Consider the following 27992-nt stretch of genomic DNA (forward strand, 5'->3'; position numbering starts at 1 on the left):
TACTTTCTTTATGTATAGCTTGTGTAATTTATCAAAATCAAAGCAATTTAATGCGTTACTCATACTAAAAACACTAAATCGTTACACAAAAAAGCAATATTTGATGTAGTACACATCTATTTGTTTATATATTATCAATGTTTATTAAATTTATTTATTTTATTCATATTTCTAAGCTGTCAACTATCAGGAAGTTTGAATGTTTGCTGAATATCACTAAATCTTTTTTTAAAAACATGTAGATTACAAATATTTAAGTAATTCTATTTATTTAATTATTTGTTGACAGTTTGTTGTAACTCTCTCCGCACTCTGCTGTACTGCGCATGCGCCGTGTATGACGCCATCTTATCTGCGTCTCACGAAACTTGCGCTCGTGCGCTCGCATTCGAACACCATTCGAAGTTGCGCGGCGGCCTGTTGCGTTTAGTTTAGTTGCCGTGTGCGCCAACCGGCCGGAACCTTTTAAACCACCGCGAGCATCGCGCAGTGCACACGTCCACGAATAACACAACAATAATGCGCGGCCAGCACAAGCGGCATCGATCGATCTCCGAATATCGACTCGCAAACGCGTAACCAAAGTGAAACAAGTGAAGCATCGTCAGCGTACCTGGATTACCTGCGAGAGTGGCGTGGCGCGCGCGTTGCGCTTACCTGTGATTGCCACCCGAGACTGGAACGTGGAGCCATTTTAGAAGAAGTGATCTTCTTGCTCGCGTGCGCTGCTTCATTTGTTTGTTGTTAACTTAAAACAGTTGGACATCGACCTGTGGAATACACATAGGATTAAGTGCGTGCATACTCACACGCACGCAGTGTGGCTGGTTTCGATTGTTTGGTGGGTGCATTGTGCGACGTGCATGCATATGTGCAGTGAAAAAGTGCAGAAAGGAAAATGAAGTGGAGGACATGCTCGAGTGCCGTGGCTGCAGCGGCAGCGGTGCTGTTGTGCGCGATGGCCGTTCACAGCGCGGGTTCTTCGGGATTCAGAGAGTTCGAAGGTAGAGTATGCGAGTAACCCAATAGATTTTTAACCGAAAAGCAAATTTGTTTTCCCTTGATTTTGTTTAATCAAATTTGTATCAACATGTAATGTAATTTGATGATTACTTTTATTTATTATCTTATCAATTTTATATTTGTTATTGATAGATAAAGAGTGTATTTAGTAGTTTTACACATAAAATTTCTGAAAAACCAATTTATTACGGTCGGAAATTCCAGGTAGCTGGAGGTAATATGCGAACGGTCGGCAGATTTCAAATTCTTTGGTTTGAGGAAAGAAGAACTTGCCGAATTTAAGAATTTCGGCGAATTGTGCTCGTAAATAGCGTAATAAATTATCTATGGTTACCTCAAACCTTAAACCGCAGATTTTTCAGTGAATTACTAAAGTTTTAGTTACATAGCTACTTGTTTTACTATAAACAATGTACCTGTTAGCATTATGAGTCATCTTTTAATTGAGAATGATTCAAGAAAGCTGAATCACATGTACTTACCTAAGTAGTTTTGAAAAATCTTCAACTAAAGATGATTACAGGTTTTATTAGTCACACGTTTCACAATGTTTTTTTATAATTGTGATTTGGTAAGTATCGTTTTCATTTAGTTTTCATTTCCTTAGTAGTTTTCTTAACTTTTGAATTCTCATGATATATTCGCGAAAATTAGTTGATTATTACTGATAAAACGCTTAAAAATTAAATTTTTTTATTTTAACTTTTAAAATGCTAGTTTTTCCACGGTTTTTAGGCACAAAAAGTGATACTTTATACATGGACGACCAAAACCGTGACTAAAGTACTTTATATTCCCGAAAAAAAAAGTATATTTTTAACATAATTAAACGTAATATTAAAGTTTTCAAATATTAGGTGTTACAAAACGTTTATATTTACAATGTGTATCACCCTACTCATCGTTATCACTAGATAAAAGTTTATCTAGTATGTAGGTGCTTAGTTTGAACAGGTTGTATCATTTGCTATTAAGCGTTGCGGTGAGGTGTGGTCTCTATAAGCAGGCTATAATAACATCGATGGCGCATGCGTCGTTTACTTGCAATTTCCACGCCCGTACAACCGCGATTATATTAATTAATATCTCATTTAATTATCTTACGTATGACATGGCACTCGTAAAACCTCAAGGAAATATTAGCGCATCTTTATCTTTAATGGTATACTTTGAGCTTAAAATGGCGAGAAATCACGAAAAAATGAAGGTGATATGTAATATTTCACCGTAAACTGTTTATTTTATTTTAATTATTTTTTATATAAAGGAATATATAGGAGGAGGAGAAACCCTTGAACCCTGCGACTGGACTGCTGGACGACTTAGGAAGGACTGAGCCCATGCCGCCCTTTGCACCCGCCTTTTATACCTGCGCTTTTGCACACGACCCGCAAGAAGTGGTGGGGGTAGTAGCGCTAATCCCAACTATATTCCTGCAGTACCCAACCTAAACTTTCACTTTTCTTCCAAAAATACTTTAAAAGAAACAAATTAGCAAATATGATTTCAAACATGCTGGAATCATTTCATGGAAACGCCTTATGTATTGGTGTGATTCTCTTGAAGTACATTGCACGATGCACTCCCAGAGATATAGTACTCGTACAATGACGCTCGCGCAGGGCAGGACGTGCTCAACGCTCTCTCTGCTTTAAGTCGGTGCGGCTGGACTTTAGAATGCTTTAAGTCGCCTCTACGATTGTGTAGAGTTGCATTACGGTTTGCCTTGCCTTGGTGCATCGCACGCTCGAATAGTGAACAGAGCAAGGAATATATATGTGAGAGACGCAACACTAGTATAACCCTGTCAATAATTACACTCACAACTCAAACAGCGCTTGAATGTAACCACCATTACGTGTGTGTGAATAAAAATCGTACTTCAAGTACTTACAACGTAGAACGTACTCAAGGTTATGTTGAATGGTCTGTGATATCATGGATATCACAAGAAAGACATTAAAGGTTGAGGAGGAAGGGATAGTTTCACATTGTTGCTTAAATTATTTTAAAAAATTCAGAAAAAACATTATTTTAATTTTGTTGTGGTTTATTAGTATCCAAAACGTCTGCTGTAGAAAGAAATTTTTATTATATTTTGAAAAAGTTTGTTTTCTTCCGGGATTGATTGATTTAACTTTCATGTAAAAATAAACAAGGCATCAACGCGCATACATCATCATCATTAACGTTTCACTAAAACGCGCCCCATTGCAGTTCGCAGCTTACGCTGATGCATAGTGCACGTGCAGCACGATTGAGGGATCTTCGGCGGTTTGACGCGTTTGTCGCTCATCTGTCAATGATCGTCTCGGTTCTTGACTCATAACTCAAGCGATCCGAAACGTGTCGGCTCGTTTCGTCTTATTTCCACACCTTTTTGATGTAGGGATTCATGGTTGCATGGAATATGGAGTTTATTTTTAGCTTGTGACTGTATTTGGTTTTTGTGTTCGATACTAAGTCATGTTTATGTTTGTGCGGCAATAAATTGATGTGTTTTAGGGGTTTATCCATCTGACACATACTCTAGTATAATTTATCCCTTTGGAGATACAGAGAAAGAAAAAATTCCAAGCATATTGTGACGGTTTTAGATTAGAAGCAGTGTTGTAGTAATTTATTGTAAAAATATAAAAAACATTAAATAAATTACGTTAAATTCGTTTCTAGGAGAAAAACATTCTCGAGATGATTTAAATAAAAATTTTACTTTCTTTTGTACTTTTAAGTATCGCGAGAATAAAATTTCAATAGACGTGGTTTTAATTTAATTACACAAAAACTATTCACGGTACATGCATGATATTTGCAGAAGTAGATCATAAAATAAATCTACAACCAACGAAAGTTTCTCATTTATAATACGAATTTAATCTTAATCCATTCATAAAAATCACGTAAAAATCAAAACGAAAACACGTCAAATCACATACTTATCTCGCATGATTTACATTACGCATTCACGTTGATATGATTTAAGTGGAAGTAACACGAGACGCCGGTCTTAACCGATGAATTATAAAATTAAAACATAGGGGGCTTTTTTATTACAACGCGCGCTGCATTGCGTACAGCACAATGCTCCACAACGCTCCAATTAAAATTTGTTATCACTACAAAGAATGACATTCGAGACGACGCTGTGTTGCAACACATTATGCTGGTATGCGCAAGTCTAAGTCATTTACACACTGGAAGACCAGTAAACAACGGACTTGTATGAGATACCAGATAAATCAAACGGTGTGGAATAAATCATTGCAATGAATCACAGCTGTCAGAACAATCACTCGGGACATAGAAAAAGGGATTCTAAAAACAACTGGTAGGTTAGGGTAGGAGTAGTAGAGTATTGAAAGATTGCATTCATCTGGTGATGTTATAACGAGAGTTATATTCAATTATGTGACTAATTGGGTAATCATTGATGAGGTTTAATTTGTTTTCGTGTTGTTTGTTGACGTTTTCTTTTATTTACTGCATAAGAAGTGAAATAAAAGTATCCGGAGTTTTTTTAGGCAGTTAAAGTACTTTAGTCACGGCTTTGGCCCTCTGTGCTTAAAGTACAACTTTTTGTGCGTCAAAACCATGAAAAAACCAGCGTTTTAAAGCTGGAAGTAGAAAATTATTATTTTTGCTTCTAATATTCTTATCCTCTGAAGACACATTTTCCCTTCTTAATTTCTTTGTTATGTGGAAAATTAATTACAAAGTAAAACGCGTTTACCTGATAATGACTCACAGGACTTGTGGTAATGCTGGTTTCGTGACGGGATGACTCCTCTCTCGACTCCACCCTTATTTGTTTCATTTGCTACTTGCTACGTGCGTAGTTAGTTTGAGTGCAGATTGTGTCAGCATTCGCAGGCGCTTCTTTTTGTTATTACCCACTACCAGCGGATGAACACACAGTAGCAGCAAACGAGCGCTGCACACGCACATTTCTCACGTGTCCGACATTTTCACACGTGATCGTTCACGAATGCGCTCATTACATTAGAAATGCAATAGAGGAGGGATGTGAATGAGAGATGGGCGTTCGGTGTAGTGAGGTGTGACAACTTCCCAGAAATACATTAACTTGTAATTTGCGAGTTTTACATAAAAACACGTTTTAACACAATACAATCAGTCTATAGATATTCAGGTAGTAGGTACTTGAAGAAAGAAGAAAGAAGAAAGTAAACATTTTTGGAAACAAGTTTTTTTAAATTTTACCTCAAAAAATTGCACACTACAAATGAATAAGGAATAAGTTGATATTGATTATTTCTTTGCACGCTACTAGTTCGTTGTCGTCTGTGTTTGCCCTATAAACACACATTTTTGTCATAATATGATACATATGGTCATATTATACATTATTATTATAATTATACATCATGCAGTCAGTCATACCCCAATGATAACTGTAAAACATCGGCATAAATATGCGCTAACAATGCACAAGTTTTATTTATTTATTAATGCATAGTCATGCAGTAACCAAATTTATTAAATTTAAAGATTTTCATCATCAAATGTTCTACTTTGTGTTTTTTGGATTTATTTAATTTCCCATCGCAATTTTTCAATGAATAAAAAGTTAATTGCACCGCGCACGTATTTTAGGTCTCATCTCAACTTGGAATATGTAGTAGAAATATTTCCCCGCGAAAGCAATGCGCGGCACGGCCTTGAAAGAGCCAGCGACTCGCGATGGCCGGCCGCCGAAGACGAAGCGTCAATGAACGACCGGCATTAATGCACGGCGTGCACGTAACCGTGGCATCGCGCATAACTAACTGCTTACTTAAGTATGTTGCTACCAGCTACTTCTTACAGCAGTTACGCTGTGCTTCTCATACTAGAACTAGAGTGTCAACTGAATTATTTGTAATGGTGACTAATTAAGAGTAGGTAGAGTAGATTCAAGCATTCAGAAATATTGTTGTTGTGTTTCTGCTGTCATATGTAGAAATTACATCTTCATGTCAAGTCACATGTCACATTCCAACACGTTTACCTTGTTCTTCAGCGTAACGACGTGACAACATGTTAGCTTTTTGCGGGTAGCGGTAATTACTTTGCAATGTCATATACAATGTGTCAGGATTAATAATAATGGATAATTGATGATTGTTAAGATTTTTTTGTACTTCCACAAGATTTTTCATGGTTTTAAGACACAAAAAGTTGTATTTTAAACACGAGCGTGACTAAAGTACTTTACCCACGAACTATAGTCACGAGGTGAATCAAAATGATTCTTTACATAAAAAAACTCAAATCCCCCTTGTACAAATTAATGAATCATCAATCATGTTCTTCTTATCTCTCCGCGCCTTATCAATGTCACAATAAATAGAACAATATGATTAATACAATGCTCAATGCCTCGATATACTTTAAAACGATTAACTGAATAGCAACTATAAAAAATGAAAATAAAAAAAGAGAAGTAAATCAGTCGAGACGATGATTAAACATTGTTACTCATGAAAAATATTGTGAATGAATATTGCAACACCCACACACGTGTAGCGGTGTTATGCGTGCGGATGATTCCTATGAATGAACAACACACACACACACACTCACATGCGATGACTAAACAAACGTAATAAACAATTGCCAGCCCGACGTATTCGGATGATTGGTATGTAGGAAAGTAAATTGCCAAGAATGCAATCCAAGGTGTGTGAGTCATCTGGTCTTCTCCCACATCATCGTACGGCTTCTCCTGTTCCTGCGTGCTTTTGACGTCAGATAAAATCGAGTTGATTGCCGGATTCTTGACCGCTTTCTACTTCTCTCCGCGTGGATTGATACTTCGGGGAATTGGAAATTGTGATTCATCCCGATGAATCCTCTCGGTACTTGAGGAAGTGTAATGTTTTCATTTTGTTAGTCATCGATAAAAGTTTCATGTTAAAAGAAAGTCGCGCCGACAAAAGGTGAAGGCCTAGGGCAGGTAAAGTGATAATCGTAATCATTGTTCAATATTTACCAAAATTTAATTTTATCTTCTTCAAAGTATGTTCACACTTTGTATAGATATAATATGTGATTATTTATAGTATGATTAGTACCTAGTTAGGTCTGAGACAGTTGAAATGGTTGAACTCTACGCGATTTCCAGCGACAATTATCGAATTATGCTCAATTGCCATGAATGAACGCTGAAGTGAACGCAAGTCTATGTTGATGTTAATGTTGATCATGCGATTGTAGTGGTCGGGTTAATTCTGTACAGTTGTAAGAAGAATAATGGTCGATTACCACCGACAAACGCTAACTGCAAGTTGTAACTTCCATCATACAATTACTACCAGTGAGAAACAGTCGCAAATTGTCATTGGGATAATAATTATCTTGTTATCAAACTGTATTCTCATTCTTTAATTAATAGATTATAAAATTAATCTTATTTTGGGAGATAATTACAATTTGGTTAGAATTTTTAAATTTTTAAATTAATTTGATTTTGGGTAAAACTTATTCGTTATTAAGACAATAGTTCAGGATAAATTAGTTAATTTCGATTTATCTTTAATTCTACTCTTCTCCAAATTAAAATTAAAAGTATTCTTTTCATCGCCATCGAAACAATCACCAGCCATTTCAACGAAAGTCTGGTTTACTTAAATTTAAGTAATCTCTCACTCTTAATGAGCGTACGGTACGCGGTGCATAAAATATGTGTTAATGTGCGGTAAGAACGCACACGCATTGTTCGCTAGAATTCGTTAGGACGGCAGTTACACAATAAATAAGTGTAACACGAATTCGTCATGTCCGCGCAGCGAATTCGTTGAATGCTAAGCACGCTCTACTCGTACCTACTCAAAACTGTAAACCGCTGAATTGCAACTTTAACTTCAACTTGACTTAAGCAGTTTAACAGACAATGCACAACTCCAGACATAATTCATAAACTCTTTACTTTTCATGAATAGAATTTTAAAATGAGTGTTAATGTGAGATTTTCTACCGTAAGCGACTTAGAGATTATTAAAATCTGTGCTTTGCTTACTCAGCCAAGCGCTTGTTAGTATTTTCATGCTGAATGAGCGCGAAATGAAAAAATGACTTCATAAATATGCATACACTTTTGATTAAGCGAAACTTTAACATTACTTAAGTAAGTGACTTAGTCTACAGTCTACATAATGTTTTTCCGCACTGTAAGCATTTTCAAAATAACTGCGGTAATATCACCTACTTACTTAAGTCGCCTTAGTACTGCAAAACCGACAAATCGCAACATTGCTTTGGTTTTTGACCGATAAGGCAAAGGATTATTGATTTAAATATTATTTGTATTAAATATTTACAGTATAAGAATTCCCATAATAATTCAAACATTTTTTAGATTAAATTTTTTCATTGGTGTTATCAACCTCAAGTCATATGTAAATATTAATAAATAATTCCAAACTAAAAATAAAACTGATGATAAATCGCTACCGAAATTAGATTTACGTATATTAGATGTATTTTATATTTGTAAATATAAATGTTGTTTGTTTTTCGTCCATTTTAATAGCTTTTGTTCGAAGTATGGCGGCCAATGGCAGTTTCGTGATTCGTAACGAATCGTACGGTTTGTCACGGATCACCGTAAACTTCACACTCGCTCAGCGCGCGCGCGCTATAAATAAACAATGAGCACCTCTTTTTCGCTCCGCTGTTGAAATGGTAAAGTTCATCCGGTTCTTTCGCTGTTTCGACAACGGCAGCAGCCACCGCTGTTGGTGATTTATGCCGCATTAATATTAATCGCCGTCCATGTCGAACTCTCGAATACTTTTGTGCCTTCGCGGCCGAGACAAAACCAAAAACCAAATCAAATCTCAAAGAAGCATGAGGACTGTATTGAGAAATAAACCTAAGAAGCTCCGCGCAGCGACAAAACGACCGACACCCGTCGTAGATGTTAAGTCAAGAAAGGCGCGTGTTAGTTTAAGTGCGGTATGGTGGTTTATTATCGGTTAAGGCGACGGTTTTAGTTTAGCTTTTAAATTTTTTAATGGACTTTGACTTTCTGGGCGTTTGGAATCATATCTTCAATAGCTTGGGAGGCTCGTTGAACATGCATGTGTTCTTTGGCTCAAGTGGCGCACGTTTATCATGTGACGCAAAGACTTAAGACACATCATAAGTCACATGCATGTATTATACCGTATTAGGAATGTGATTAATGTTGATTTTCTTTGAGAATTTCAAATATTTTTTGTTTTCTAGTCTGCGAAACAGCTAAAAATATTTTTTTTGGGGAAATTTGAAATTTTTTGATAAAAATTTGATAAAAACTTAAATAACATGTGAATTTTGAGACATTTTACTTTCGTTGAAATAATTTAACTTCTCTATGAAGTTTAGGTTTGTTTCGTGCACTATGGGTAAACAAGATGGCGTCTCTAGTACCGTTGCACCTTCCACAAAAGAAGAAAGAATAGAGTACTGTGTGAGCATTGAGAACAAAGTCTGTGCACAAAGCACAAAGACGTATTGTAGTCGCCGTGCAGACCCAGAAAGGAACAATCACAAGTAAAAGCCAGCCAAGTCTAACAAAGTCGCACGTCATTTGTTTAAGCTGCTATCGCCGGCGATGTGTTAAATGTTGTTAATTGAAGCACGTGCGCATTACAGCCACTGTAGACCGTGATTCATACGAGTACTTAGCTTAGCAAACTCTGAGTCACAAGAGAATAATATATAGGTTATAAATTTTAAAGTTTTGGAAATTTCTTGGAAAACAATTTAAATATTTTAAATGTAATATGCGTTTGCCATGTTTAATTACAGTGTCGGGCAATCGCGACCTGCGACTCGTTGGGCGAGTTGTAAATGACTTAAGTCACGCATGGATAACAACCCTTGTCGTGTCGTGAACGCCAGCGGGCAAAAAATTACACCCAACTGAACCAGGTTAACTCAAGCGAGGCAAGTGGACTTAAGTCAAAACAAATTTGACGACGTTGTTGTAACTGATGTAAATGTAAATTCGGACGTTGTGTATATTTGGTGGAGGTATATACAGATTACAATTGTCTCCTGCTTTATGTTGATACGTTCGTATTGCAATGTATGCAACGTGAGTTAAAAAGCGGTTAAGGTTGTTTTCCTCCTGAGGAACAATGGACGGCACTGTTACTGTTTCGATTTCAGCATATCGTGGGAGCGTACACGCGCAAATGACTTAACAAGTTTAAGTATAATAATATACAGTGCGTTAAGAACTTTTATTTTATCCATTTTCTGATTACCAACAAGCATTTTTCTTTCGAATATAAGAGAAATAAGAAAAAAATAATTTAAATATTTAAGTTTCTATAACTTTTCGAAAAAATCACCGATTAGGATAATTTTCACCTAAATTTTGGTGATAGAAGGGGCCGGCTAAGAGTACGGCACGTACTTAATACTGCAAGTTTTATAAGTGCAAAGTATTAATTTCATAGTGCAAAGCATTTTATTCAAGTGGAATTCATTTTTCAAAGTGCAAATATTTATTTTTAAGTTCAGTTCTGTATTTTTAAGTGCAAACATTAATTATAAGTGCATTTCATGAATTGACAAGTTAAAAATCGAAAAAATAAAGTTTGTTTAATTACATGCCAAAAAAAAATAGCACTGTTAAAAGACAGCACAGCACACAATACACATCAAACGAGTACCGATCGAGAACTATACTCAACGGCATTCGACGACATTACCAACATTCCTCTGGCGTGAATCACGCGCTTTGTGCAATCTGCAGTTAACATTTTACTTGACTTAAAACTTGACTCAACTTAATCGTTACAGCACAGTTGCGTAACAAAATACTGCACAAAGCGTTAATAATATCTATCATTGGATACTTCTAGAATTACATTTTTCTGAGAAATAAATAAAAAACATGCGATTGATAACATTCTATGGTCTATGTTATCAATCAATTGTTTAAAGCTCGGATAAATTATATCTGGGTGTTTGATGCACGCGTTTGTTTTATGTTTTTTATGTGTGTTACAATAAAAAATGAATACATATCCGGTCGGAACGCATTCAATGGCAATGGCGAGTAGATGCAGACCGGAGGTGAGCCATTAGACGCACAGCTCGACATTGCAACGATCCAAACAAAAAAGCGTCGTGATCATGAGTGCTTTTTACATTCACACCACCGGCGATGATCCGGCTTTAATAATTCTATCCTGACTTTCATTCCTATTCATATTAATACTTCTAGAGATAATATATTTCCTGTCAAATGCACTACAAACCATTTATTAAGATAAATTATTGCAGAATATTTATTATTAGCTTTTATTCAAAAAAAGTTTAAAAGAGAATTGCTAATTATGCACTTTAACTTAATTTCCGATTAAATTAATCACAATTTTTAATATTTTAATAGCTATTCTGCTATTCAGAATGAAAACAAATCCAATAAATCATAAATCATCAAAATCTATCCACGCGTTCTTGAGTTATACACGTTCTAACTAACGCAACCTCATTTTATAATTATCTATTGATGTTCTTATCAATTTAATTGATTTTTTAAAGAAAATCCCGCTAAATTTGCATTTTATATCATTCCAGGTAATAATATGGAGGAAGATGTGCCCTACGCAAGATTAAAACAAGCCCCCCGAATGGGCAACACACACAAACCCACTTTTATCCACTGTACGCAATACGCTCCCTCGATAAAAGAGCAACAACCTAAGGGTGAGCACGTAATCACAGTGGAGGCGACAGACGAGGATTCTCTCGAAGAAGGCGGCCGTATTACCTACTCCATCAACAGACGCGATGGTGATCGCATGTACTTCAAAATAGACAACACCACCGGGCGCATCACCACAAACTACGAGTTTGACCGCGACGAGCCCAACCGGGTGAAAGAGATCTACATCACGGTGCAGGCCACCGACAACGGCCGCCCCGCTCTTACAGATATCTGCACCTTTAAGGTCATCATCACAGACATCAACGACAACACGCCCAGTTTTGATCAGGTGGACTACAACGAGAAGGTCTCTGAAGACCTGCCCAAAGGTGCTGAAGTGATGAGAGTTGTAGCGTATGATATTGACGATGGAGACAATGCAAAACTCACCTATGAGATCAAAAATGACTTCAGCGAGAGCGGCAATGAGTTCAACAAGTACTTCCAGATTGATAGCGAATCAGGGGTGTTAACACTCAAAGAACTCTTGAATAAAAAGGAAGGAACTGTTTTTCAATCGTATGTTGTAGTCAGAGATAACCCGATTGATCCTCATGAAAGAAAGGAACATCAAGCACAAATTAAGATTACTGTCGTTGGTTCCGATAAGAAACCACCATCTTTTCTTCAATACCCACAGTCTAAGACTATGATCAACGAGAACTTCAACAGTTTCAATTCTCCTGTGGTCATTTTGGATGCAGTGTCTAACATTGACGACACCTCGGTACTCTTTGAACTTGTTCGAGGGTTAACCACTCAAACAAACAAGGATTACACTTTTCAATTGGAGCAGCAGGATACAAAAGCTTATATTAAAGTTGCGAGAACACTGGACTATGAAACCGTAACCGATTATCAGTTGACTGTAAGATGTACTAACAAAGACTCCTGGTCTGTGATTAGAACGATTGATATTGGTATCGTGGACGTAAATGACGAAATCCCCAATTTCATCGAATTCTTCAGAGGTAGTGTCTTGGAAAATGAAGACCCCGGCGCAGAGGTAATGCAGGTACGTGCCGTTGATAAAGATGGCACCTCCGCCAACAATATTGTATCCTACGAACTTGTTGACCACAAAGACTTATTCGAAATCAATCCGAACACTGGTAAAGTAATCACGAAAGTAAGTTTTGATCGTGAGAAGCAAAGTGTTTACGATGTCAACATCATGGCGAAAGACAATTCACCTTCGGCGTTAACCGGAAAACCCTTCAATTCCGCATCGCAAACATTTAGGATCACCATCGAGGATATCAACGACAATAAACCGCGTTTTGTGCATTCACATTACGTCGCCGAGAAGATTCCCGAAAATTCTGATATAGGGAAGGATGTAATTGAGGTTAAGGCAGAAGATGAAGACACTGCATCATTGATTCATTATAAAATCATCGACGGTAACATTGGCGATGTTTTCATGATCATGAACACCACTGGTCGAATCAAAGTACATAAAAAACTGGACTTTGAGAAGATAGAGAATTATAATCTGACTGTGGAGGCCAACGATGGTGTTTCTGCAGATACCGCTGTGGTGTACATTGAAATTTTGAACGTGAATGATGAATTACCAGAGTTCTATCCCTACGATGGTAATATCACGATACCGGAAGAAGTGGTGCCGACCGAGTGCATCATTGAGTTAAGAGCGTATGATCCTGACATCAAGGATAAGGAGGCTGATCAAAAAATTGTTTATAGAGTTATCAAAAACAATGACTTTTTAACCGTTGATGAATATGGTTGCGTGAAACTAGCCAGGCCTTTGGACAGAGATCGTCCCAATGGATACCCTGTATATCAGGGATACATCTACGCGCATGACGATGGCGATGGTCCAAATTCCAACTCGCGAGCTGCTGAAATCTTCATTGAATTGAAAGATATCAACGACAATGCTCCGTTTTTGAATGTCACAGAAGTGGTGTGGTATGAAAATAGGTCACCTGGTATAATAACGCAGTTGCAAGCTGATGATTACGATAGTCCCATCAATGGACCACCATTCTCCTTTCAAATTGCATCGGATGCCGGCGAGGAAATCAAGCGTTTGTTTTCCGTTGATCCAGTAGAAAAAGTAATACGAGCCAATGAGATGTTTGATCGTGAGGAACGCAAGTATTATAATGTCCGGATTGAGATCACCGACAGCGGTACTCCATCTCTAACAGGCATAGGAGTCTTGAAGGTCATCATCGGGGATGAAAATGATAACGCAGCGCAAGATGGCGAGAGTAATATCTTCGTTTACAACTTCATGGGCAACTCTCCCAATATGGTTATCGGGCGTGTGTTTGTAGAGGATCCCGATGATTGGGATCTGGATGATAAGAACTTCCGATGGCATCATCAGGATAACCAATTTGATCTAAACACTGAAAACGGAGAGATTACGTTATTACACGGTGCACCCGAAGGTATTTATAACCTAGAGTTTATTGTTACCGAACAACATCCGCCATTGATCATTGATAACGTGGTCAAAGCCAAAGTAACTGTAACAGTTAAAGAGTTACCTGAAGAAGCTGTCCTGAAATCTGGATCTATCCGAATGACAAAGTGTTCCGCAGAGGAGTTCATCACTAAAGATGGTGTTGCTATGAGCAAAAAGGATATCCTTCAAAAACACCTCTCTGAGGTATTAAACACCAGCGTTGATAATGTAGATGTAATTACAGTAATACCCACGCCTAATAACGATTCAACAATTGATGTGAGATTTGCTGCGCATGGTTCACCATACTATGAAGCAGAGAAGTTGAACTATCGTGTAGCGAACAGTTCAGTTGATCTGGAGAGGAAACTCGGGGTGGATTTTGTTATGATTGATATCAACGAGTGTTATGAGGAAACATGCCCTGAGAATTGTTACAATAACCTTGCAGTTCACCAGGAACCAGCGGTTATCTTAACAAATCGCACATCGTTCGTAGGTGTGCGAGCATTGGTTGAACCCGTGTGTGGGTTGAGACCCACTCCAATCACATGTCTAAATGGTGGGATTTTACTGGAAGACACTGTGTGTTCATGTTCCGATGGGTTTGATGGACCTAGGTGTGAGATTCTTGGTATTGGTTTCTCTGGCAACGGATGGGCTATGTATGATAATTTCGATGCGACGCTCAGGACTGAGATTAGTTTAGAATTGACAACGCAACAGGAGAATGGGCTTGTGTTCTATGAGGGACCACAGTTTCCTCATCCACCATCACTAACATCAGGTATTATATTAATTTTAAATCGAGTTTATTGAGTTAATATAATATTATTTTCTAATAGATTTCATTTCTTTGGAGTTGAAAAACGGTTACCCTCGATTACTCCTTAGTTATGGAGGTCCTGAGGTTACGGAAGTGGTGTTGGACTTTAAAAAACTCAACGATGATATGAACCATAACATCAGAATTAATTTACAACCTAAGGTATGCTTAGAAATCGATTTAATTTAACATGAAGGTGTTAATGTGTGTGTTTATCGTTTTGTAGGAAATTTTATTGTCGGTGGACGATTGTCACAAGAGCAGTTGTCAAGTGCTGAAAGCACCAAAGGGTGAAGCTCGCTTCCTGAATGTTAATGGTCCCCTGCAGGTGGGCGGTATTGCTGGCAATATTAAACAAATTGCGACCGTTGCTGGTTGGACGCATGTGCCTACCCACTACGGATTCAGCGGATGCATTCGCAATCTTACCTTCAACGGGCAGGTGTGGAATTTGGGCCAGCCGGGTGAAGCCATCAATGGGTCCCCCAACTGTTTGTACAGTGTGGCGCGCGCTGTCTCCTTCCGCATTGACTCAAACTTTTTGGTCGCCATCTTGGTTTGCATCGCTATACTGATAAGTAAGTTAATAGCAATAAATTGTACAAAAAATTGTTTATTAATATCCGTTTTGTATAGTTCTTCTGTTAGCCGTGGTGGTTCACCGTAGAAAACATGATAACTGGCCTGATAAGGACAATGATGATATTCGAGAGACAATTATTTCTTATGAGGACGAAGGCGGCGGCGAAGTGGATACTGGTTTTGATATGAGTGTACTGCGTCGTGTGCAGGACGAAGAGTACGCTACCAAAGAGCCGATCAAGATGCCTGAGGTACCTGATATCTCCGGGTTTCTCGGACACAAGAAAGACAACTGCGATCGCGATCAGAACAGCTATCCATTTGACGATGTACGTTATTACGCGTATGAAGGCGGCGGTGACAGCAACAGCCAAGGATCACTTTCGTCACTTGCTTCATGTAAGTTTTACAATCTGCAACATGATTTCAGTGATTCATTGATATTCTCCTTTCGCAGGTACTGATGATGGTGATTTGAAATTCAACTACCTGTCAAGTTTCGGCCCGCGCTTCCGGAAACTAGCGGATATGTACGGTGAGGATCCCAGCGACGAGGATAGCCAAGATGGCGGCGAGGAGTCGTGGTGTTAACTCACAAACCGCTCACAGTCACGGTACTTAACTTAAAACCATCAAACTGTGCACACCACGTGCATATCTAAATGAAAACTAACCTAGCTTGAAGCAAAAGTTAGGTTAATCGATAGCTGTCTGGTCTTGACAGTAATATTTGACAGGCGATTGTCAAAACAATGACACCCTTAAGCGTCAAAGCCATCTATCGCTCAAATGTTCGTAACAAAAGCACGTTTTTCTTTTCGAAACAAAAACAACCAAAGAATATCGACCACACCACCTTTAACACGTCTTAATAACGATTTAAACGCGGCCCACGAGCCGAGATAGAGACTGAAAATTCGAACACACGCCATTTATAAACAAATGTTGTTTTCTTGATAATTTATGTTAGTTTATGATTACGATGATGAATTCGATGAGTATTTTGTTGCAACGAACGCGCAACTATGTAGAACGTAATTTATAACATATTATAAACATTCCTACTACGATTATTACTACGAAATATTGTAGTAAGTGCTCTTATATACAATTGTTGACAATTGCAAGTGATAGTGCCTTTTTGAATTAATTTAGCAGCAACAATCAAAAGAAACGAAACAGTGTACGAGTGAAAATATTTTGTTTAGTATTTATTTTTTTCTGAACGGATCAATCATTTTTTTATCACTTATGATTAATTAATTAGTTTTATTTTGATAACTAGTTTAATGTAATAATTAAAGTAGCGTATTACAACCTAAGCCTAACCTAGATATTGATAGCTAAGAAGATAAAAGTTACTTGTGATCATTTTGTGCTAAAGTTAATCAAGCAGCTATTTAAAATTATATTCGATCTCTATTATAAGCAAGATATAACGCGTGAATTGTGTGTATTTTTATATGAAAACTTTATAAGCATAATAATTTAATGATCAATCTTATAGGTGTAAACGTTGAATACGTAAGTTGGTTGCAAACTTACTTATCTATTCAATGGTGCAAGATGGGGTATGAGAAACTGTTAAAAGGTGCATTCTGATAGGGGAGGAGTGGGTGCAATCGTTACTAATGCAATGTATATAGAAGTATGAGAATTACACACTGCCTTAAATAAAATTTCATAAAATTTGAATTCAGTTTAGTTCAGTTCACGTGAGATTAACTTCTTTGTATGCTATTTTTGAATCTGTCTGGTTTGTAATGTGTATGTTGGGTTGCCTAGGTTAGGAGAGTGTAGGTATTTAATTTTTAAATTTTCAATGTAAATTTAAACGTCGAATATGTACATAAACGAGAACAAATAATAAAGATAAGTACAGCGAAATAAATCAACACTGCACTGCGTTAATTTGTTGAATATTTTTTAAAGACTTTGGGTGACATGCAAGCAACTCGATATACACGGCGCTGTATGTAAGGTGGCCAAGCATGAAAGCGCGCAAGGGGGAAAATTCCACTGAAAACAACGACATCGCGACTAATATTGTAGCTTTGTCAGGGCTGGATACGGTGCAAAATAGTGAAAATCGTCGGACTGATAACAGAAAGCGTGGGCGCTTGCTGAGGCAACGCAACGCGCGTGTGTTTACGTAGCGATAAGACTCCGCTACAGACGTAAATTCGTTGTTTTCGGGTCGTTTGAGAGCGTTTGTTTGTTAGTAAAACAAAAGCAGAGCGCGTAACAAGCAGCAGCGTAAGGTAAAGGAAGGAGTGCAGCACGAGTGCATCAGTGGCCACAGCACATTGCTAAGGAAAACAGGTAGTCGTGACGTCAGGAACATTTGGGTGTTGAGCGGAAGAGGCTGACTCTGGACAAAGAGAATAAATTACGAGTTGCATTGGGCGCATTGGAGCAGGTAAGCGTCGCGCCGTCGTAGCCTCAGCTGATGTCGGTGTGGTTGTGCCCGCGAGCGTCGAACCTCAGCGGTCGCGCGCGGTCGGGCATCGTCGCTCAGCGCCGAGGCGCACGCAGCGGTGGCAGCGCAGCCCCCAGCGGCCAGTCAGCTCCAAGCGGCCTCGCGTCGTGTGCGTCCCCTGCGAGTGCGTGTGCGCCGTGTGCGCGACCGATGAAGAGATGCGTATAAAGATGGCCGCGCCGAAATAACCGCACGTCTTTGTTCTGTCGCGCGACGCGCCCGATTGCGGATGCTCTCGGCGACATGTCCAGCGCCACGGCTGCCGCCGCCGCCGCCAACCCCGGCCCGATGAAGATGCCGTTGTCGCGCAGCACATTCATCCTGCTCTCGACGCCGCCACCGCCACACGCGCATCCATACGAAAACGGCAAGCCGCCGCCACCGACGGCCAAAGAACCACCGCCACCAGGCATGCTTCCTGAGCTGCCGAACGCGTGGGGCCGCCCAGCCGCTAAGATGCCCTCGCCGCCCACAAATGCCGCCGCCGCCAACGGCACGCCGCAGCACCATCCCCAGCAGCCGCCCTCGCAACAGCAGTCGCCCGCGCAGCAGGCCTCGCCGGCGCCGCTCGCCAACCGCAAGACCATGGTCGCCACTCCCGAACAGGTGATGAAAATGTACAAGAACAAGCTCACGCCGTATGAGCACCGCGAGATCTACAACTACCCGGCCATCTACTTCATTGGGGCCAACGCAAAGAAGCGTCCTGGTATTATTGGTAAGTACATATTATTTTTTATGTCATCTGATCAGTGATTATGATCAGGTTGCTGGCTTGAGGTTTAATAACCTCAACAAAAGGAGGAAGCCAGGTAGCTGGTGCTGATGGCCAGAATCAAGTTCAAGTTTAGGAAATTCTCACTCTTACCTTAAATAAACGCACATCGCGCACGTTGCGCAAAACGTGCGAGGCCACCGATTCTCGGAATCAAATTCAACAAATTGTGCACAAGTTTCATTTGTTAGATACTTGTTGGTTTTTGTTTTTGTACGCCATCTTGTTGTGTTGACATTGTGACACCCACAGTACATAAAGGGCTCAGAAACAGACTTAAACTTAATTAATCCTAAGAAAACTACATGAAATTAGATAATATTTTTATTATATTTAATAACCTAATTGCATTTTTTTGTTTTATACAAAATTTTCTTATTTATCTTATGATTTGTTTTGATTGCGGATGAAAAATTGAATAGCTGCATTTGTTTAATCGGTTTTTAGCACTTAGCATTCTAGACCGCTAACAAGTGTAATAATCGTGCATACACCGTGTGTGTGTGGTCGGCAGCACTTGCGGATCGTCGATTGCTTTACGTCCCAAATATCGCACAAAAAAAGTGGCACTCGCGAGACGGCTGGTCGGCGTGAACACACGGCGCTTCGTTCTAATTAAATCCGCGCCGCGGCAATTAAATTAATCAGCGCCGCTGACGCCTACCACTTTTGCACGGCAATTAGTGCGCGAAAAACTAAGCGAAACGCTGTGGGTTGCCACGAATGTCATCGCAAATCACTTAAATCATACGATCTAATCACTCCGACATCCTAACCTAAAAAATGTTCATATTTGTTGTAAAAACAATAAATTCCTAGCTTGCGTTATCACAAGTTTCACTGAATAAGTGAGCGTGGATTTATTATTCATTGCATATTACGCTATTAAGAAGTATCTTATCAAAAAGGTTGTGGTTATGTGGTTATTATATTCTTGAATTAAAATTAATGCACTTTTAGTTGTAAAATACAAATTGGTGTTGTTTAGATTGTTTACTTTTAATATTTAAATTTTAATTTGAGATATTAACTTTTGATATAATTCATAGTTTATGAAATGACAAACAAAACAAACTAATTTTCTCGTATATATTTTAGGCGACCCATACAATTGCGATTACGACAATGACCAAGGCTCATACATTCATATCCCGCACGACCACGTAGCATACCGTTACGAGGTGCTGAAGGTAATCGGCAAGGGCAGCTTTGGGCAAGTGGTAAAGGCATACGACCACAAGTGTCACGTGCACGTGGCTCTTAAAATGGTGCGCAACGAGAAGCGTTTCCATCGACAGGCGCAGGAAGAAGTGCGCATCCTCGAGCACCTACGAAAGAAAGATAAGGACAACGGCATGAATATCATCCACATGCTCGACTCGTTCACATTTCGTAATCACATGTGCATCACGTTTGAGCTGCTCTACATCAACCTCTACGAGTTGATCAAGAAGAACAAGTTTCAGGGCTTCAGTATTCAGCTGGTGCGAAAGTTCTGCCACTCGCTGCTGCAGTGCTTGGATGCGCTGCACAGCTACAAGATAATTCACTGCGACATGAAGCCAGAGAATGTGCTGCTCAAGCAGCAGGGTCGCAGTGGCCTCAAGGTAACACAACTTGGAGTTATTAATATCCTTTGGTTAGAGAGAGATTGATTTGGTATTTGGCGAGCGCACGCGGATTGACGGCACGTGTCGACGTGTGCGGATTCGCGCACGTTTTTGTTTTGATTCCCCCGCTGTCAATAACACTTGTTTCATGTGCACACACACACCTTGACATTGATGTTCCAAACAAAAACTTTGTTATTTCTTTTTTAGGTTATTGATTTTGGTTCGTCGTGTTACGAAGACCAAAGAGTCTACACCTATATCCAGTCACGATTCTACCGTGCACCGGAAGTGATATTAGGCGCCAGATACGGTATGCCTATCGACATGTGGTCGCTGGGCTGCATACTTGCTGAACTCCTCACGGGATTCCCACTTTTACCCGGTGAGGACGAGGCTGATCAGCTTGCCTGCATCATGGAACTGCTGGGAATGCCCCCGCAACGCTTGCTGCGTCAATCAAAACGCGCTAAAAATTTTATCTCCTCCAAAGGCTACCCGCGTTACTGCACCGCCTCCTTTCACGTGGACGGCACGGCGATCCTCACCGGTGGTTTATCACGGCGAGGAAAGCCGCGCGGTCCACCAGGCTCAAAAGAGCTCAAGCGAGCTCTCAAAGGGTGCGATGATCCGCTTTTCATCGACTTTATTCGGCGGTGTCTTGAATGGGATCCCGAATTGCGGATGACGCCACACGCGGCGCTGAGGCATGCGTGGTTGCGACGCCGTTTGCCGCGACCACCCGACGACGATTCCGCCAAGACGGCCGTCACGTCCGGCCCGGGCGGTGTGCGGACGCCGGTGAGCTCCACAGTGCGCGTGCAGCTGAGCGACGAACGCTCCGCAACTCTGCATTCACAGCACAGCAACCACTCCGGTAAGCTGCCGCCGATTTCATAGCCATGACACGGCCGCCGGAGCCGCCCGAGCAGCCGTCGCAGCCGCCACCCACTACTCCGATATGTGATTATTTTAGATTAGTCCGCGCGGACGCAGACGCACCACTCAAGACACTTTCTCACACCTCCACCCCATTTACCCCGACCGAGTTTAGTTAATTGTTGTAATGTTTTTAGTTAGTAGTTTTCGATGCAGACGCGCGCAGAACTGAACAATGCCGACGACGTCGTTTTAATTAGTTTTTACTAGGACTAGTATTAACATACTTAAAATCTCTTGAATCTTGATTAAATTATTAGGAACAAAGAGCGACAAAACACTTCTTATGAAGAGCTCGCACTCATCTTTAAACACCCACACACACACACACATTACTAATCTTTGCCAAACAGGTGTTCAGACTGCAGACTTAAATCTTATCTTCAGACGATACTTACTAATGTAATGTAGATGTATGTACTGCGATGCATAATCACTCGCCAATACACACACACACACAACAGACACATACACGCAGCAAACTAAGAAGTTTGAACGCCGATTGATCTCAATGTCGCTAGCGAATTACGAACTACGAATCCAACTAAGTCACTTATCTCCTTGTTGCATATCTTATAAGTTAGTGTTGATTGTCATTGCTCAAGATGTGTTTTAAGTTTATGAATTTCACGAAGCATTTACGAACCCCGCAAATGCCACATATCTTGTACGCTGTATATTGGTGTAGTCGTGTTTCTTCCTCTTGGAGTTCAGGGTATGCATACACACGCGCTTTTGAAACATTTTCGGTCACCGCCATTTTCGGTCAACGCATACAACGACTCTCGACACTCTTCGACTTGCAATCATTTGTGTTTCAATTCGCGTCGCGACGCCACAAACAATTGAGTGATCTTCGAGAACGAGAACAATTAGAGACGGCCTTAAACTGTATCACACTCACATTCTATACACACACTTCACGAATTTGTTGTTCGTGAATTCATCATCCGTAGTGCGTGCGTGCGTTCACACTGTGTTCAAATCTTTTCAAACATTTCATTTCTTGTATTTGTAGCGTCATGTGGTCACATGTCTCTTTTTAAGATTAAGTATTATTTAAAATACTCACGCAGCGCCAAAAAAACGATACTTTTTTTTACACGAAAGACTTACGTTGCTCTTGCCACACGCATTGTGTTTGACTTAACTTAATCGAAAAACATTAGAGCGTATCAATTAGTAGCTGCATGAATGCAAACTATGTAGTAATGTGACTAACTAAATGTAAACCTATTTTACATCGTCAGCCGCGCATCGTGGAAACAATTGACAGCTGACTCTTCTACCTAATAAAAATTAGACTATCATCGTTTACAGATCGGAACACTAGTTGTCGATTAGATGTACACATGTAATGACACACTCACACACACACACACACACTGAATCGTTGATGATGTAAAATAGAGAGCGATTTGTAAACTAATTTGTAACCGAGCGCCGCGACAGGAATTTTACCGCAAGCAACGCGCGAAAACACACGCCACACAAAGCTCGTAAATTATTTGTAAAATATGTAATTTGTACAATGTGTGTTTGTGACACTCGAATAATGATCGCGGAAGATTCAGCGACAAAACAGAAAACAAACAAAAAACAAACTATTAGTTATGAAAAGTGATAAGACAAAGAAATAAAGAATTAATGTATGTTATTGTATTTAAGATGAAAACAAACGCGCAAAAAAATATTTCAAACATGTCGACGCTTCGATTTTGTACGAAAACGACGAACGCTATCGGCGAACAAGAGAAATTCAATTCGGGGTAATATCGATCTGAGGCAAGATCTGAGGAAGACAGATAATTGTATTGATTGTACTTTTAACGATATATGAAAATTTTATTATGTAAACGATATAATTGAGCGATGTGAACGCACATTTGGCAGAAAACTGATCACCAACTTCATGAATTTAATTTTTTTGACGTTTGTGATCATTTGAGAGCTGAATGTGCGAGTGATGTGAATGTAGCATGCGTTGCGAAGTTTATTTCGATGCGGAGAGATGCGATTAACTACATTTTTGATAGTGCCTATAGTGTTTGTTAGTTTCCGAGGCTAATTTGCACTGGAATTTTCTTGTACATACCTTACGATGACATAAATGTAACTGTAAGATTTCTATTTCTAAGCAAAGATGACGAGCAAAACAAAATGTCAACAATTAGAAAACGCTAATGACGAGCATGTGAAGAGTGAAGGCATGGTAATTGTAATTGTACTACGATGCTTTTAGTTGACCAATTCTCATTGTTTTTATTGATGGAAAGGAATTTAATATGATGATGACGATAAGAAATTTATAAACGACCACTAATTGAAAATCATTTGTTTTTATACAAATCGATGAAGATTCTTCTTCTTTTTTTACATTTTGTCGCAAATCAAGCTTTAAACGTTTATATAATTTCCTTTCACATTCAAACAAATTTAAGTTGGTTTTCTGTTCCGTCTTTTGCGTGGCTCTTTGGTTTTGAAATGTTCGAGCAGCACTGATTTAATTATTGTGTAATTGACGATGATGTTACGATGCTGCCTTGTGATTACGACTAGTTTTTATTTTTAAACGCGGTTCGAATTCGTTCTTTATTCTCTGTATCGTTTAGTTGATTAATTTAGTGATTTAGTATGAATTATGTTAACGATGGGAAGGCGCCTACGACAATTTGAATCCAGTGCAATAATGCAGCACGATTTTGACGCGGTGGGCGCGCGTTCCGGGTGAAAGCACACGAATAGTGGAGCAGGAGAAAGGATCTCAGGAGGATCCGCGAATCAAAAGTCGTGTGCGACGATTTTTGCAATTTGTAAATTGAAAATAAACGACTTAACAAATATATACCAGAATGGTTGTAATATATATTCATATAATTTATTCCATTTTACGGTTCGGGTTGCAACCAGTAAAAATTCGCAATCATTATTATTGCAATCATCTTGCTTATCTTTTGCATATACAACAACGAAACATTCAACAACAGAATTATTGCGATGATGAAACACAGTTCGCAAATGTTAAGTAAACATTTAGGGCAATGTTGCTATGGTCATTAATCATATTCGACAATCGTAATCTTTTCATTCGCGTTTTTATTGCTGAGATTAGTCTAGCGTGTTATCAGCCGGACCTTCCATTGGCCGGCGCCGTCTCACACCCATTCGCAGCCCACAAAAATGTTCATCATTGTCGCCTGATATGACTTACATGATAAACAAAGTATCAGTATATGAAGTGTTCGCTCACATTTAACACACACGAAGCATTTCTTTGGAATGAAAATATACGCCATCTACGTCTACCTGCCACGTCTTGTGCGCGTTTCCAGTTAGTTCAAATATATATCTTCTTAACAAAAATATATATTCCATAGTTAAACAATAAAAAATACATATTTCTCTATCGTCTCCAACACGCCTGCAGAATGAGAACCGCTAAGTACAAAAGTTTAAGTTCTCTCGTGCTGACGCATTGCAATTCCCTATAAATAAATTTAATTTAAAATTGATGGGGTGTGCATACGCGGGGTTAGTTGTTGTTGGTGAATTTCTCATAAACGAGCATGACTAGACATATGTTAGGTGTGACGTGCAGCAGGTAGGGCGCCAGGCCCTTGTAGAAACCGCGCGTGCCTTCATAGCGCCACGTGCGCCGCACGCAGTCCCACGTGCCGTCGTACGAATGGTGCTGATCCTGCAGGCGTGCACGTATTACTTGATAGGGGTAGGTGGATGCTGCCGCCACTAGTTTCGACATTGCAGCGAAGGTTAAATACTCCATTGTCGTCTAAACGATAAATTAAAACAAATGACATGCTTATTTATTAATTTCTAGTTGTTTAATACATACCAATTTGTTGTCAAACGGCAGGGAGCGATACTGATTATAAAACGCTTTCATTTCTTCATACGTCATGAATTGTAGAGCTCCGTGTGTCACTCCAAACATACCAGGGATGAATCCCTAAAAACCAAGGTATAATTTAATGTGTTTTTAATAAGTTTTGGTTTTATTTACCCTGTAATATCCCCTCACTCCTTCCTCCTGGTATATCTTCACCAAAGCGTCCACCATGCCCTTGTAGTAGGTGTGTTTCGTGCCGGTTACCTTGAGATCTGATTCGTATTGAAGACATAGACGCGTCTTAACCACCCAGATGGGATTGGTGACGAGCAATGTGAGTACGCCCGCTTCGGCGGCGGTGAGCATGTGCAGCTTGGCCCCCAGCGGCTGGTCGGCATCGTCCGCCTGGATCCAATTCTTGATCGCGTTGTAGCTACGAAAACACACAACGCCGGTCGTTTTTTGTTTGCCCACACATAGTGCGTTTGCTTTTTGCTTGTCTCGCCAGCCACGACGTTCAACAATCATTCAACTTACAATAGAAAGTAACAGCCCCACCCGCTGCCGGAGCCCCAAACGTTCGGCGCTACGCCTCGGTAGAGGCCACGCACACCCTCCTTCTTGACGATCGTGTAAAACGCACCCGTTAGGCTGCTGTACTGCGGCACGGCCGATCTGCCATCACTGACTGTAACCCAATATACAAATTATAACCAATCGTAACTAAAAATTTAAACTATTCACTTACCGGCAAATCGAATCTTCATCAGATCCAAAGGGTGGAGAATTAGTGTTGAGATGGCACCGCCCGAAATGCCAGCGAGGAGATGCTCGTACCTGACATGACTGAGCAGTCCAAGCCCTTGATTGAGCTGGTTGGGCGATTTTTTTGTCGAGTTCTTCATGTTGTTGCTGCTGCTGCTGATGCGATGATGCTCTTCGACCAATTCCACTACATACTAACAGAGAAAAATACAAATTGGCTTTATCTGTAACAAAATGAAACGAAAATCAACAACACAACACACAGAAACATGAAACAAGACTACATAACAACATGATCATAAAACATATTGATGAGATGACTCAATTTATGTTTTTGCCGCGAGGATGTCGCGGTTATTAACTAATTACTATGCCACACAACGTGCGACAATATTGATTCAAGTAAGCATCGATTTTATATTATGAATATTATGTTACTTGGGTTTTCCATTCATCAAACCTTGACATGGTTGATACAAAATTAAATACCAAGTAAATTATAAGAGAATAATCATATTGCGCGCTGTTCTCTAATATTAAATCAATTACTAGAACATTTATAAGTTTAATAATTTAATAAGCCAGTGCAGTATCGCTTTATATCTGTATATTTTAATAATACATTTGAACAGCGATATTAACTTGGCAATGAGCAGGAGGAGTTGCATGACGAATGCTGCGTTTCTAAGAATAGTGAAAGTTTGTTTGCCTCTGGTTTGCCGTCGGTGCGCAGTCTGGGTTGCATATCGCAAATATCACCGTAAAACAAAGGCTCCGTTGTTTCAATTTTACTTTCCTTTTATAACAATTCCAATCCTCGTGCAAATATGCGCTTGGCAGGCGAATATTGAAAAGCGGCTATTTTGGGCGTCACGAGTTTTTGCACACCGACACACGCCACAACAAAATCGCACGATTATCGCCAAAAAATCCTTTAGTGCGTTCTGGTAAATTTAGCAACTATTTCGAGCGATAGATAGGGGAGCGCTGGGAGGCGCGGGTATGCCCGGAAACAAAAGCAAATCGCGCGAAACATCGTGCGCTTACAGTGTTTGCAGGTTATGTAACGCACCAAGTCGCTGGACAGGTGCAGGCAGCAATTTGAAAGCAAGCGAGGTGGAAAACGTGAAAATTAACGACTTACGTCAGTGTCGCGGTCCCATGGCGAGCGCGAGCTCTCCCAAAGGTGTCCCCCCCGAGTGGCGGTGGTGTCGTGTGCGAGAGAGAATATGATCCGTATGAGCCGCGAAATGGACGTGGGTAACAACTGGTGGTGAGAGCGTGGTGAGCGTATCGCTTTACGATATAATTACAGGTACGACGGGCACCACTTGGTCCACTGGCATCGCTCCACCGACGTTCACCTGATGCACCTGAAGAGCACTGCCGATGTTCGATTGTCTCGCTGCTTGTTGATCGGTAGTCGACAAGACAGTCGCGCTAATATTCGAGTGCACGGCTACTAACGCGCGTGATTACTGCGACTTGGGATGACTGCGAAGCGCGAAGTCTAGAAGTCTACCGTCTGTCCGAATAATAAGCACCGCTAGCAGCCAACGTTCGAACGTTCGCTGCGGAATTCACACCGAGTGGGAATTTACTTGTCGATGATTGGCGAATAAATGGGGCTCGACTTCGGATGATGAAACCGGGACTACTACGCAACTGCTCGTGATGTTGTAGGCAACCCATTTGACCTTCGACCAACATACAACCTTAGATAAACGAATGTACAGCGTGCCCTTAGTAACTCACGTAAAACATTGGATACAGAATGAACATTGGAACACGCAAGTTCATTTCAAAGCACTCGGAACAAGGTATATATAACTGAATTCGTGGTAGAACCAGCCATGAACCAACTTTCTCGTTTTTTCCATCTGTGTTGTTGATCTTTGCGTTACCGTTCAAGCAATTTTTTATGCAAACTCTAGCGAACTCAATATTCCAGCGGTTTCGATACACAAATTACGTACTCAGAATCGATGAAGGTGGCAA

At 40.0% G+C, this 27992-nt stretch overlaps 2 protein-coding genes across 3 annotated transcripts; one reads left to right on the top strand and one right to left on the bottom strand.

Annotated features, from left to right (window-relative positions):
• Positions 1 to 387: 387 nt before the first annotated feature.
• Positions 388 to 24227, top strand: shg (E-cadherin shotgun). The gene is made up of 10 exons (XM_065309790.1): positions 388 to 1004; positions 11602 to 14958; positions 15017 to 15159; positions 15224 to 15575; positions 15634 to 15978; positions 16037 to 16165; positions 17087 to 17150; positions 18229 to 18776; positions 19932 to 20440; positions 20654 to 24227. Exons 1-10 carry the CDS (start codon positions 899 to 901, stop codon positions 21341 to 21343), a joined length of 6243 nt encoding a protein of 2080 aa, XP_065165862.1. The 5' UTR covers positions 388 to 898; the 3' UTR covers positions 21344 to 24227.
• LOC135797233 (solute carrier family 25 member 32) lies at positions 24228 to 27647 on the bottom strand. Of its 2 annotated transcripts, none has more exons than XM_065309471.1 (6): positions 27139 to 27647; positions 25978 to 26188; positions 25767 to 25917; positions 25404 to 25662; positions 25236 to 25349; positions 24228 to 25172 (listed from the first exon to the last, which is right to left on the bottom strand). In XM_065309471.1, exons 2-6 carry the CDS (start codon positions 26132 to 26134, stop codon positions 24915 to 24917), a joined length of 939 nt encoding a protein of 312 aa, XP_065165543.1. In that variant the 5' UTR covers positions 26135 to 26188; positions 27139 to 27647; the 3' UTR covers positions 24228 to 24914. The 2 variants fall into 2 exon arrangements, with proteins under 2 accessions (XP_065165543.1, XP_065165542.1); XM_065309470.1 differs by having other exon boundaries at positions 25978 to 26218.
• Positions 27648 to 27992: the final 345 nt, after the last annotated feature.

The sequence above is a fragment of the Atheta coriaria genome, unplaced genomic scaffold (assembly GCF_025399875.1).
Source record: "Atheta coriaria isolate IRGN ID8LTWV9N9 unplaced genomic scaffold, Caltech_Dcor_3.1 hic_scaffold_8_pilon, whole genome shotgun sequence".
NCBI classification, from domain to species: domain Eukaryota; kingdom Metazoa; phylum Arthropoda; class Insecta; order Coleoptera; family Staphylinidae; genus Dalotia; species Dalotia coriaria.

Bases quoted from the DNA above. Each gene is read 5' to 3' on its own strand.
- shg (XM_065309790.1), top strand. From the start codon at position 899: ATGAAGTGGAGGACATGCTCGAGTGCCGTGGCTGCAGCGGCAGCGGTG. The intron at 1,005-11,601 runs GTAGAGTATGCG...ATATCATTCCAG, and splicing joins GGGATTCAGAGAGTTCGAAG to GTAATAATATGGAGGAAGAT. The intron at 15,576-15,633 runs GTAAGTTAATAG...CGTTTTGTATAG, and splicing joins TTGCATCGCTATACTGATAA to TTCTTCTGTTAGCCGTGGTG.
- LOC135797233 (XM_065309471.1), bottom strand. From the start codon at position 26,134: ATGAAGAACTCGACAAAAAAATCGCCCAACCAGCTCAATCAAGGGCTT. The intron at 25,350-25,403 runs GTAAATAAAACC...CTTGGTTTTTAG, and splicing joins GAGTGAGGGGATATTACAGG to GGATTCATCCCTGGTATGTT. The intron at 25,173-25,235 runs GTATGTATTAAA...TTTATCGTTTAG, and splicing joins TGCCGTTTGACAACAAATTG to ACGACAATGGAGTATTTAAC.